Below are 14,372 nucleotides of genomic sequence, written 5' to 3' on the forward strand. Positions count from 1 at the left end.
TGAGCTGTGCAGACTCGACCCATACAGATAATCATGCCCCCAAGTTAGGAAGGATGGGTAAAACAGGCCTGTTTTGGCTGGCCCTGCCTACTAGCTGTACCCCTTCCTGCATCCCTATCTCTTCCACTTCCCACAGAATTCCCACCTTCCCATTTCACTGATGCACTGCTACTACAATAATCCCACCAAGCCCATACCTCCCAAGGTCCACTCTCACTTCTACATCTAAAGAGGAGATCTCGAGCTTGAAATCTCTGAAGACTTCTTGGACCCTGGATTGGCAAGGCCAACAGCTATCTGGCTCATCAGCACACAAAGTCTGTTTGTCTGTAACGTTATGTGAGCAGCTAAGCAGCAGGGAGGGCAATGCATTCCAGCTGGCACTCTTGGCCATTCTTGTGCCCAGCATCATAAAATAAAGTGGGCCAAGCACATTCATGGACCAGCACAGTGTAATGACAAAAAAAAAAATTGTTTTCTAAGTTGCATGTATCCCTTGGGCCATGTTATACAGATAAAGGTACTGTTATCAATAATGTTCCATATTTAAACTAAAAGAGTAAGCTTAAGAAAGTTTAACAAGAAAATAATTAACAGTAGGGATTGTTTTTGGTCACCATGGAGCTGATTTACAGAACTGCTGCAAGATAAAGATAGACACATACAGGGATTTTCCTAACTGCCTACAATGTTAGTCCTAAATCCTACTGAAATCCACGATCCTTTCCCCTGCTTAGATAGAGAATAAAACTTTTTGTTGTATAAAATGCAGATCACAGACACTGGAAAAGTACATCAAGACATCTACTTGTATATAAGGATTAATAGGTCAATTTAAGCTTCAAGTAAGTGCCTGCAATTGCAAGTCTGATTTTAAATGGTTTTTTTTTTAAATGAAAAAATACATTGGCTTTCAGCAGAACAATCCAGTTCTACATTTTAGTACTCTCTTCTTTTTTAATTAGATATTTACCCAGCCTAAAGACAATACTAAATACTGTGGAAGAAATTCTGCCCTGCATTGTATCGTTGCAGTTCCATTTCCAACAGCAGGTGCTCTTGTGCATACACATTCACAGGCAAGACGTAACTCTATACAACCGCCAGGCTGATTACGCATAGTTTACCAGATGAAACATTGTTAAATATTCCATTAATCTAACAGCAAGCTTAAGAGAAATCTGAATGATTTTGTAAAATAAAAATACATTACCATAGGTCCTGATGGCCCTTGGTCCCCTGGATCTCCCAGGGAACCTGGTGTGCCAGCATTACCCTAAAAATAGAAATACAAGTTTTATTCTTTATAATTGCACACACAGGTGCAGAATTTCAGCAGACAAAAACCTCTATAACTATATTGTGAGTTGGATCCTGCATTTACATAAAGATGACTACTATCCCTCAGAATTATTAGCAACTAACATCTCTAAAGACTTAGACCTGCATTCTCTCAAGACCTCTTCCCCCGGATATGGCAATAAAAGATCAGAGTGGGAACCAATTTCAAAAATTTTTGGTGAGGAAACACTTAAGACATAAGGGCTTTACTTATAGAACTGTTCACAGAGTTAACAGATTTATCATCCTTACTCTTCTACCCCTAACTCCTTTGGGTCCTTCAGCTCCTGGAATTCCCGGGTCTCCATCTTCTCCCTGAAAATTAATGAAATCCAGGACTTTACAGGAAAGGAGAAGACAGACAGAAAGACAGATAACCACTTCCAAACAAGAATAATGTAAAACAAGACATAAAGAAAGCAAACATGCCCATTTAATCATACCTCTGGACCAGGATATCCTATGAATCCAGATTCTCCCTACCAAAAGAAAGGACAAAGACTTCCTAAGAATCTAGAACTTTGTGATCTGCTTAGTGTTTAAAGTCTTTAAACTAAAAACTATTTCAAATTTATTCTTAGCGTTCCACCCCATTCAAGTAACAGTGGCTACTACTCTGGTCTCAAATAACACCATTTTAGATTAACACCTTGTTCATCTAAAGGAAGAGCATTTCAAAAATTTCCAACAGTTTCTGAATTTTCAAGAGTATTCCATTTCTCAAATAAGTGTTTTATCAAAACTTATTTAGGCCTCCTAGCAACATACAGTGGAATTCACATTCAGCAATCGTAAGTATAACATTCAGAACTCAGCGTTTGAATGCAGTTTCAAAATGTTGTACCCTCCATACTAAACAGTGATACCATAATATTTTGTTGGCATATTAGAAGTCACTTCATTACTTGTTTTCAGTTACTTCAGTTTTCGGTGTGTTCTTTGCTCGTATATGAGAAATACGAGAACTCTCACAAAGACCAATCAGAACTGAAGTGTGTCTTTCCTTGACATTAGAGTAACTATCAGAACTCACACTGCTTACTGTCCTTGTCCTTAAGAGTTCTTGTTTGTCCTTAAAACTGTCCTTGTTTTAAGAGTTCCCTCCCATGAAAGTGGACATGCTTGTCAAACATCATATGACTTTATCCTACAATTTCTAGAAAATTACATGCACACAGGCCCCACATACACCTAAGAGAGTGTAATGTGACTGTGAACCTGTATAATTAATAGCAACCTTAAGTAAAACCTATACTAAAGGCTGTTCTCTTAGCTATCAGGGGAAACCAACTCTTTCGGGATCAGTATTCTGGGGTGAATTGGTTTTTTGTTTGTTTTTATTAATTGCTTTAATACAGGCTCTGCCAAACCTTGGGCAGACACATCAATGTATAAGAAGGGCTTTAAGTCAATCCTTTAAAACAATGAATAATGACAAGAAGATTTAGCAGAAACCTTTTTTCCTCATTTCTTGTAACAAGAAGGATGTTCCCTGAAACGAACAAGTGGGAGACTCCAAGAGATTAAAAGAACTAGTCTTGCATATAACATATGTGTAACCTGTGAAACTCTCCCATCAAAGGAAATTGTTGGGGCTAAGAAGGTAAGAAAAGAGGTTGGATAATAAGAAGCATCAAGAGTCATTTTAATAAAAAGCCATTTTAGAAAAAGAAGCTCATCAGTTGGAGAGGCTCCTGGGAAGCTTTTCTTATCTTTTCTGCAGCTTCTGCAGCACTCTGCTTCTTCCACAAAAAGGGAGAGTGAAACAGATGGGCCTCCAGTGAGATCCATTGGACCACTTCTGTTTCACAAGCAATGGGAAAGGATTAGTGTTGTAACACTACACAAACTCTTTGAAAGGAGGACGGCAGCTGTTTCCAATATCCTGACCATTTTGCTCACGGACTGACCCATTGGTGCCACTGGTGCCATGATTTTGACCTCATCCTTTCGGTATACTTTTTATTTTAGCTGGATTCTTGTATGTTTTTAGAGAAGTAGGCATTTCACTGCTATTTTTTCAGGGCTGTGAAGGGAATGATAAGAATTTCTAAATATGTAGCAATCCAGAGGTTAATCCACAGATCTTATTGCTGACCATAGGAGCACAAGGAAGAATATTTCACATTAAAACAGCAAGGATGTTTGGAGAGTATCACCCTCACCTTGGTAATCAAGGAATCCCTCCTCTGAAAGAAGAAAACTTAAAAGAGTCCAAGGTGGCTGGCCCACCAATGCTTGCCAACAAAAGTGGCTAGTCAAGCAGACTGAAGTGGGGAGAAAGCACTGTGTACTCCAAGAAGTACAATCCCCCATATCCATATACATACATACACACATCAAGGGAAAGAGTAAGAGAGAGTGGTTCTCAAAAGAACATCCTATTGCAGAATTTCTCACAAGGATGGTTGTGGGAAGAATGAGCCTCTTACTGAACCTCAGAAATGCACTTTGGCCACGTCTTACATTTCTTTTGAATCAAATATAGATGGTCATGTTTGATTTGACACTGCAGAATGAAGACTGTGAGACATCCTGACTCTAAGCACTCACCTTAGCTCCTCTGCTTCCTTCAGGACCGTAGGCATCTCTGCCATCCATGCCCTGCATAGGTTGAATATATCATGAGTTAGCTTTTAATAGAGGATTAGACTCACATCCAATTTCATTTTGGAGTAAAGATCTCCCATTACAATGAGGTGCCCAGGCTATTAAGACTGATGAAGTAGGGCAAGCTATCACAACACAGTCTAAAAACAGTAGCAAATGGTGGCATAATCTGTAGAGAGAAAACAAGGATTAAGGCCACAGTTCCTCTCCACTGTGTGCCCTACCTCTAGCATATTCTCTCTCTCCTAGAGAACCTGGTGGGAAAAATATTCTCTCTAGCCCACAAGGAATCTGGTGTCAATAAGGAAACTGAGAACCAAGTGTGAAATAATTTTAATTGTATCAAATGGAGAAAATAGAAGGGAATGAACTGTACTGATTCACAACGATGGGTATTAAACTATAGGGGCCCTGAATTCGGGCAAAAAGACTCACAGGCTTGCCTCTCCATCCAGCTGGTCCCACTGGGCCCTTCTCTCCAGGGTCACCAGGTTCACCCTGTTATAATTGAAACATAAAAGGTATTAGTTTGGCTCATTCAGGATAATTCTTCTTTCTGAAATGTAAACTTGTCTGCTAGACTGAAGTGTGCTTATACATTTTATAGACTACTTGATGCCGGTCGAAAGCATTCCATTACAGACCATGTTTCATGGAAGGTTCTTTGGGGTGGAAATGGAAAGTACTTGGCAAATCAGAATATGCTGAGCATTCATGCAGCTAAACCCCAAAGACCTTCATTCAATAAAACTCCTATTGTTATACAGAATTACCAGTGAAAAGAGTGTTTTCTGGAAAAAAGTTATATTAATGGTAGCAGGACATAGCCTGGAATTCTACCAGCCTGAAGCATCTGTTGATAGCAGACAGTATTTCTCAGGCAGGCTGTCTGCACTGTGCTCTTAGTCCTCTTGCAAGTTTTCTTCAGTTCCTTTCTTGGTTTTCACTTTCATAATGAACTTTCTTCTAACAAGAATCCCAATATTAAACAGCACAAAACCAGATGGAGAAAATGGAATGTATGATGGATTAAATCCCTGTGTTTCTTCCCAATTTTTGTCACTGTTTCACTGTACGTTTTCACACAGTGACTCTTCTCATAGTAGCACTTTGACCTTCTGATACCTCTCTGTCACTGAATGTAATAACACACTGAATGTAATAACCCTTTAAAGAGACTGAAAGGCTTAGCTAACTGGTATTATTTATGCCTTTTAGATCCAGAGATGCAACAACACCTAAAATGAGATATTTTTATTTAATAAAGTAAGTCTCCCATATCAACGCACATTAATGAAAGGAAAGTAAGGGATAACATTTATTATAAGTAAGTGAACCATAGTGTGGACCACCTATTAGTATAAGCCTTTCTGTTTAACTTCATGTTGGTTCAGTTCTTCAACATGTTCATTCCTGTATAATATACATCATAACAGTCAAGGTTCCTTGAACTGGTTAGGAATCTTCACAACAAAAAGTTTAAAATAAGCAGCTATGCTTCACTGAATGTGGAAGTTCAGACTGGACATTAGGAAAAGGTTCTTCACTGAGAGGGTGGTCGGTCACTGGGACAGGGTCCCCAGGGAAGCGGTCATGGCACCAAGCCTGTCGGAGTTCAAGGAGCGTCTGGATGACGCTCTTAGTCATATGGTTTAGTTTTAGGCAGTCCTGCGAGAAGCAGCGAGTTGGACTCGATGAACCTTGTGGGTCCCTTCCAACTTGAGACATTCTATGATTCTATGATTAACTGGTACACGTATTTTTAATGGATTGGACGGATTCTAGGAATCATAGCACAAGCTCAAGGGTCAGCAGTGCCATATCCCTACTACATTTTGTGAGAAGCCAGGACCCACTGAGAACCATGACCACAACAGCAATTAAAACAGCCGTCATGGAAACACTAAAAACTTCTTAGCATAGCTCTGACACCTGTAAGATTACCTTGAACACATCACTTGCCTTCCCATGCAGTCTAAAAATGTGTATAAAACTTAACATTCTTCACATGTTCCATAGGAACAACGCAAGTGTTACTTCATGCATCTTCAGTCAGATTCTTGAATGAATGATGCTGTTAGATTGCTGCAATTAGGTACCTTAAAAATCTTTACCTTTGGTCCTCTCGCACCTAACTTTCCAACAGAGCCAGGTGAACCTGGGGCCCCCAGACTAGCCTGTAATCAGAAGTTATCAATTAAAAGCTGCACAATGAAGACTCAAGGGCTCATTGCACTCAAGGATTCATTGCCACTTGAAATTATTACAGAATCAGTGTATTAGCACATTAACAGGCTTTTGAGGACCATAGTAAGAGTTACTGGTCAAGCTACCATTCCAGTTATTTCCTGTTTTCTGTACGACTGCTTTAAAATTCTCAAAATGTTATTAAGTATGACACAAATGTTATTTTCTATCTACATAGATACCTAGTGAATACATGCGTATGTGCACAAACAATATGAATATCTATATACACACATACAAATGGGTGTGTAAGCACAAGCATCATTACATGACTGAAGCAGATGCCCAAGGCCAACAGAGGAGGACATTCCAGTCCTGAGTTACACTGGTGTAATTCCAGAATAAGAACCCCCAAAATCAACAGCATCACACAAGTGAGAAGATCAGCAGGCAGTGCTCAATAGTTACAATGTCATCATACACTAGCATTAAATCTCACAGGCCATAGTTTAATGAAACCACTGACCATTATCTAACTTTGCCCTCAACTACACCACTATACATCTGTATTTATACATGCTGCAAGCCATGCTGTTAGTCCTGATACTATAGAACTGAGAGTGGAATCTAGAGCTAAGGCTTTTCATTACGAACATGCAAAAGCTTGGTAACACTGAAGTTCACTTCCTATTCACCCACCTAAACTTATTTTCAAGGCTGTTATTTTAACATATGAGGCTGCAAATCAGTTTCCTTAAGTACTATACTGAAAAACCCTCAGTTTCTTCTTTCTATAAGTTCTTAAAAAACTCTATATAAGAATAATATCAACACTGAGAACGAAAAACCCTCATGTGTACAGCAGGAATATATTATTTAAAGCTAACCAGAGGGCCTGGCATGCCTTGTGGTCCTGGAGGTCCTCTGATCCCTTGTAGTCCTCTTGGGCCCTGATGTAAAAAAGCCATTGAAAAAAAAGTCAGTTCAATGTTGATAGCCTTTCAGTGAAGATTAGATTGCTGCAATGACCAGAATCCAAGTGCCTGTTTTGCAAGCGTTAATGCACAGGTGAAACTTCTGGCTGTTTGGTTGTAAAGATTTGCCTGTGTGAAGCAGCTGAGATGCTCGTTGCCTGAGGGCCATATTCAGAGAGCCACTGAAGTGTCTAAGATACCAAGGGAGCCATAAGCAACCCACTATCAACTAGGCACACTTTCTCCAAATGCCTGTATCTTAAAACTTAAAGTTAAGAGCATCTTTAGAGCATCTAAGAGCAGCTGAAATCTGGAAGCTACTATAAGTAGTCTACCACCGTAATTCTCTTCAAAATGACTGCACCAAGCAAATTTTTAAAATGCAAAGCTTTCCTCATTAGTTCTGTCAATCAGTATATAATTTTCATCATTTCAATGCACCCTGGAAATACACTATATTCAAAAATGCAATAGATTTTATGTACCTATTGCTAGCAATTTCTAATGAATTCATTTTGAAGATATCTGTTTGATAATATCCTGTAAGCTAGCGATGTGTTGGTTAAATTACTTATTTCTGCTATTCACTTTCCTCTTTTGATTCTACTAGAAGCTGCACCCACATAAACTGAAAGAGAAACTTGCCACATTTAATTCCTCAGGGTTACAGAGAAGATTTGCCAGGGAAGAATCTTACTCATAATAGTCATTAGTTGAAGTAAACAAAGCATTACAAAAGAAAAACAAAAGATCAAGACTGACACCTCATCTTCTCCATAGCTAACACAAAAACAACACAGAAGTTTTTACCTACCTGTGGGCCTGGAAGACCAGAGTCTCCTGGGTAACCTGCTTCCCCCAGATCTCCTTGCTCACCCTGCCAGAACAAAAACAACAAAAGCAACCAAACCAAACAAATTAACACCTGTCACGTGTACATCAACAGATAATTTCATATCTGCACAGAGTATGAGTTGATAGAATGCTTTTCAATGCTCCCAAGCAGCTTTTAAGCAGCTTCAAATTCCCATTGAAGAAAACTCAATTAAAAAGCAAGAGAGTTGATCATGCCTTCCTTTAGTTTATTCTTTCAGTCTTCACTATTTTGGCTTTGCTTTCGGAACACAGACTGCAGTGTTGTTCTTGTCTGTTACAAACACCTCTCTGAGGCTACACGACATCTTCCTTGATGATGAGAAAAAAAAAAAAAAACCATAAACTTTTCCAGCTCCCATCTACATAAAGTTGCCATCTAAGGATGAGTTAGTTTAGCTGACATGCATAAGAAATATTTGCTGTATGCTGGATTGAGTAAAATGGTGATAATTAGCACCAAGATTTTCCAGGCCTTGCAGATCTCCTTTCACCAGAGAATTATAAACATATGTCTGAAGATTCTCAGAAACAGATGGTTCTGGAAAGAATCTCCTGAGGAAAACTGCATTCAGAAGGTTGTACTTTCATTCTCCACCATATGAATGAAATGAAAGATAACAATAGAAAAAAAAAAAAAAAGGTATGTGAGCAAGCTTATTTGTAGCCAGCGTAACAATACAGTAACACAGAACATCAGTTACTAGACTGATACCAGGCTCATGCCAGCTGTAAAAAAATCAAATAAAACTAGATTTCCACAAAAATCACTTTGACCGCAATGAAAATGGACAAATTTCTTAGGCACACTCTACTAGAATCAAAAACCTATAGAAAGTTTTCAGCTACTTAAATTAACTTTGAATCAAACCCAGAAGAGTTGTTGTTCTTTTCTTTTTTCTCTCCCCCCCCTTATCCTCTCTCTCATGCCTTCCTTTCGTTTATTCTCCTTTCAGTCTTCGCTATTTTTCTTTGCTTTCAGAACACAGGCTGCAGTGTTGTTCTTGTCTGTTACAAACTCCTCTCTGAGGCTACACCACACCTTCTGTTCCTTCTGCCTGCTGACTACTTCTGACTGTTAAGAATGGCTAGCTACGCTTATTTTTTTTTAAACTATTTCAAAAAGTTAGTCTCCCTTTTATCACAAAAAGCAACAGATAATTTGAACTAGAAATCCTGGAGAACTGTCCTTTTCAGGATATGGTCAAAAGCAGTGTGTGCATGCTGACTGCAAGGGAAGTTAACTTTGTTGACAAGGGTGTTAGTTCAGTGCCTTTTATTAACAGCTAAACCCGGTACAAGTCCTTAGGCATTAGCTGGGTGAATTCTGGCTCACTGCCTGTAATTTGACTATTTGTCCCTGAATACCTCACCACCAATATCTATCTTCATCTGAAAGAGGGATTCATTTCCATTCCATTCCAGCACAAACCCTTCCTCTTCCAGAAGGACTGGCCGTATCGTATTTCCTTACAGAGCCAGATCCTGTGGTCCACAGAAGGGCCCTTGAAGACCCTGCAAACATTAGGACTACACAGTTCTGCTTCCTGGCCCAGGGACACCAGGAAGCCTGCACAGTGAAGTTCTCATACCTTGTGCTGATAGAGCTACGCCCTGTGGCAGCTTTGCAATACGCTGCCATGCAAGAGATCTCCGTAGGAGGACCCAACACCCAAAATCTCACCAAAGGATGGATGCCAGTGTCATATTGCAGGGTTTACTGTTCCATCTAGTTCCTCCAGGAGATGTGTAAGACAGAAGAGGGTAATTCTCTTTGCCATTTCCTTTTTACACCTCTTCAGTGAACAGGTTATTTATATAAGCTGTGCTCTGAACATGGGTTGAGACCTAGCTTTTAATGCCTACTGACATGCAGATGTTTTTTGTTATACTTTTAGAAGTCAAAGCTGGTCATCAAGCACTTAAATGAAAACAGTTTGGAAGTTCTCTGTTGCTGCAAGGTTCAGTCATCTCTCTTCTTCCCTACCATACTGCAAAAGGGTGGCCTCATCACTGGGGGAGGGGGCCCCCATGGAGATGAAGAGGGTTGTCTCAAAAGGTTCAACTAATTCTGCACTCTGTGATTTTAGTAAACAAGTTGAACATTTTTATTTTCTAACCACATCAGAGTTCTTGTGCTTATTAGTACAACAAAGATAAGGCACAAATCCATTTCCACAGACTTCAATTTTTGTCCTGTTACCCCCATAGCTCACTTGGATTATTTCTTTCTACTGTTACCTGACAGAAAAATGCAAAGATTGTTAGAGTTCAGCAGCAATCAAATGGAAAAAAAAGAAAGCACAAAGTTACATAAGTACTTAAGAAATGGATTTCTGAGCTATTAAGCAAGAATTGGAATAATTAAGAGGCAGGCTTGATGAATATTGTTCAATATTTTAATCTAAAATGTCTGCATAAACCCTGTAAAGAATTTCTGAGATAGAAATAGGAAACAGTAACTATAAAATGTTCGTATTCTTTCAAGTTACGCTGATCCCTGTGAGTAGCCAAAGCATGGTGCTTTCCCCCCTACTGACAGATAGTATCAAAATCGTCCAGAGTCTATTCCTACCTGCAATACCCCAGACAGTGAAAATTCTGGATTCTCAAAGTGAAATCCAAATTGGGAATTTCAGAAACCAGATGGGGCAGAGGTTTCAGCCCAAGGCCCACCTGTGTATTGCATGAAGCTGGGATGTGACTGGACTGTAGAGTTTGGGGAACTTGCAGGACTCTCACTTCTGACTGTCATTTCCCAGTGAAAAATTAATTTGAATCAGCTTAAATGTAAAAAAATCTGTGTTACCTGGCTGCAGCACACAGGAAGACAGTAATAAAGGTATAGCAAAAACTCTGCTCCTCTAAACAGGAGAGGGACAGAAAGCCCAGAAATGAGAATCAAATCAAACACTGTGCTGCTGAAGAAATATTACTACCATAAAAGACACCCCCCATCCCTCCCAGTAGCCTTTTTCCTTTGCTGAAACTTATTTTCTATATTGCATCATTATGGTTATTCTCACTATTATTTATTAACATTTTACACTTGGCCTTCAGTTTAAATGCTTGTTGCTGTTGCAGAAAAAGCACTCGATCCATGCAAAAGTTTCATGAAAAATCATGAACCTTTTGCCAAATTAAGAACACGGCAAGCACTTCAATTTACATACTGCATCCGCAATTAAAAACATGAGAAACTTATCAAACTGAGCAAACTGTTACCAGGTGTCCTCTTAACAGCATGTTTTGTACAGGCCGAACACTTTCATATTGTGAACTTCAATAAAGGAAACAGGGCTTTGGCACAGACTTTGAAACAATTGCTGCTTGAGGACTGAGACAAAGAGTGCATGCACTTCATCCTGTCTCCTCTTTGATACTAGGACTGCACTGGAATTGCATGAGTATGACTTGGAAAGAAGAGACGGGGTAAAGCTGGTCTGAATTTTGCCCTGACCGTGCTTGTGAGTGAAGAGTCACATCAACAACCTCTACTCAAAATGCTGGTTTGCACATTTATTCAGAAGCTACAACTCTGCCCATTCCCCAGACTCCAACACAGAGCCAGACTTCAAGACATACTCCATCCTGCAGGTACTGACAGTGTCATACATGAAACTGTGATGTTTCCCTGGGTTTATATGCGCTAAGATAAAGGGGAAATGCTATACCAAGGCATATACCATCTTCCTTATCTGTGTTAGCAACTCTGCAGAGAGACTGGGTCAAATGTGAACTACTTGTGCTAAAGCAATGTATTTCCTGGAATGATCATATAACCTATACTTGAGAAAGCAAGCAATAGGATAGAGATAAGGGATATATCTTGCAAGCAGATGTATGGAAGTCATGGGTTTAGATGTTCTTATAGACTCCTGCCAGGGTGATGGACAATGGAAAATGTTTGTTCACCCTGTCCTAGAAAAAAAAGTGAAAAGAAAAAAAAAAAAGAAATAAATCTGAGTCTTCTCAGGTTTCTAGAATTTAACTAATCCACTCTTGAATATAGCTGCTTTTAGATTTGTTTTGATAACTGTATTTTGTAATTTATACCCTGGGACAAACAAGCTTTCTTTTCTAAGAACACTATCTAAAACTTCATTTAAGAGAATGGCAGTGATGTCTTTACCAATTACATGTCAGGAAAGTTTCCTTTCTTTGTGGCTCCATGTGGTATAGGTCTAGGAAAACCAGGGCTACTACCTAACAGTGACATGAGAGAATTTTCCACCAGAGGATCTTTCTGGAATGATCAGTCAGCGTGCACTGGGACTGACCTATTCCTTACATCCTATACAAGCCTTCAAACTACACTATATTCTCTTAGATATCTACTTGGGAAATTAAATTATTTTCAAAATCTTGATTCTTTTATACGCTTTGAGCCAATTTTCAGAGCTGCAGTTAACAGTTATGTTTATGTTTTAGTAAAGCATCATTTAGAACTTGACTTAATTTTGCCTCTGCTGCATACGTGCGTCATGCATATATCTGTGTGTATGCAGCAAAGGAGGAAAACACTCAGACTTTTGGCCTTATGCTGCAGGAACACAGCCTGACTACTCATTCCCATCATCCTTAGCGACACTCTCTTCTCTATTTATGTTCCCACATTTGCCTTAATAATAAAAGTAACTGTCCTTTTATTTCAACAAAAGCTCCTTTCCAATTATAAATCCTTCAAGTCAGGAGGGCCTCTGGTACATCCACCTGAGATCTAAAGGTTGTCTTGGCTTGAAATAGGCTTTTGATTGTTAAACACTTGTGTCTTGGATCACACTGAAATTTCCCCCTTAAGAGGAGCAAACGCTGAGGCTGGACACGTAGCTGCATATAGATAGGTAGCAGCAGTGTCAGCCACTCACCTTTATACCTGGAGGGCCTCTTCGACCTGCTGCACCCTAGGAAGCAGTGGCATGAGAGATTACATCCAGAACACTGAGCAATATGTGAAACAACAGCTTATAATAAAATACATTACACATACAATCAAATCAAATACAGCTTATAGAAAGTAGAGATTATTTCCAAAGAAAGGTTTCAGGTAAAAATGAGAAAAGAGTGGATTTGGGACAGAAATTCTTACACAAGTAAGCCTTATCAAAAAAAGGCTTTAGACCCTTACTGAATGCAGAGGGAAGGCATCTCAACAAAATTCTGGAAAACATCTTCCCAGTCAGCTGCCCCTTGGCTAAAATAAAGAGAACAAGAGCCCTCTTCTCTCCCTCTGAGCTAAGAGGTCTGCACTGCTTCCCGCTGCCCACTGCTCAGCAGCACTAGTGAATGTTACTGTTAAACTTCACATCACTAGAGGCCTTTAAGATGTTTCTGCAGCCTGACTGAGGAGTGATCATCATTCCAGACTTTAGCATTAGGCACCTTTCTGACAGACTAGAAGAGGCGCCTTCGTAAGTTCCAGTCTCCAGTGGATTTAAAAGAGCAGCTCAGCTGACAGTGAGTTTATATATAGGCTTGAGCAGGCATATGGAACTTGCAGTCACAGGGAGGAAGAAGGGATAGATTTATCTATGGTGAAATTATGAAGCAATTAAGGCTCATAGAAAAGGTTGAGTTTAAGGCTTGTGACTTCACATGAATCAGACCTAAAATTAATTGGACAGCAAATTCCTGATTTAGAAAAACCTAAACCACATTGCAATACGCATAAGCTACTAAATGTGAAGCCAAGTATGTTTCACTATGAAAATTTTAGAAGATTTTTGTTCCCTCTCATTGTAGGAGTTTTAAGTGTGGGATAAAAGGAAGAGAAAAATTTGGTTTTCTCAATGGGAACCTCATTGTATCTTGTATCAGTTACTTCCACCTTGTATTGATTACTATTCTTACATCAGGGCCAGCATCACCCTGCTCTCCTTGGAGTCCATGTGGTCCTGGGTCTCCCTGCAAAACAAAGTAAGGAACAAGCTCTTTACTCTTTCTTTTTCTTGTACTTACACGTTCTTCTTTATACGATCCTTCTTTGTTTCTTCTCCTAAGTAATTTCATTGCAACCAGTTCTATCATGCTACATGCTGATTCTTGTTTTCTGCAAATCATTTACAATCAAAAATTATAAACCGGAGAGATCATGCTTACTTTGGATTTCTAATCCATCAGTTACTAACAGCTGATACTTGGTCAAGGCTTTTGTGAAATCATATTTGTTGACTTCAGTCTTTCAGCTGGACTTCTTAAGATGAGAAAGTTTGATGAGGTTTGTTTCCAAAAAGTCATCAAAACACAATTATTCTCCACAAAGCGACCCTAACAGTTTTTCTGCTGCTTTCAGCACTCTCTACATAGACATATATGCACATACACGTCTCAACATGTGCAACAACCCTACTCGTTCAGATAGAATGAAACTTCTAAAATAGTGGATTT

At 39.3% G+C, this 14,372-nt stretch overlaps 1 protein-coding gene across 1 annotated transcript in view; it reads right to left on the bottom strand.

The window, feature by feature from the left end:
* The window catches only part of COL6A6 (collagen type VI alpha 6 chain), a 66,984-nt gene that overhangs the window by 11,267 nt on the left and 41,345 nt on the right, over positions 1-14,372 (bottom strand). Inside the window, 10 exon segments of the mRNA XM_076332109.1 lie at positions 1,214-1,276; positions 1,594-1,656; positions 1,785-1,820; positions 3,895-3,945; positions 4,387-4,449; positions 6,066-6,128; positions 7,026-7,088; positions 7,927-7,989; positions 12,854-12,889; positions 13,836-13,889. Of these exon segments, the coding sequence (XP_076188224.1) occupies positions 1,214-1,276; positions 1,594-1,656; positions 1,785-1,820; positions 3,895-3,945; positions 4,387-4,449; positions 6,066-6,128; positions 7,026-7,088; positions 7,927-7,989; positions 12,854-12,889; positions 13,836-13,889 (555 nt within the window).

This window comes from Aptenodytes patagonicus, chromosome 2, assembly GCF_965638725.1.
Source record: "Aptenodytes patagonicus chromosome 2, bAptPat1.pri.cur, whole genome shotgun sequence".
NCBI lineage: Eukaryota > Metazoa > Chordata > Aves > Sphenisciformes > Spheniscidae > Aptenodytes > Aptenodytes patagonicus.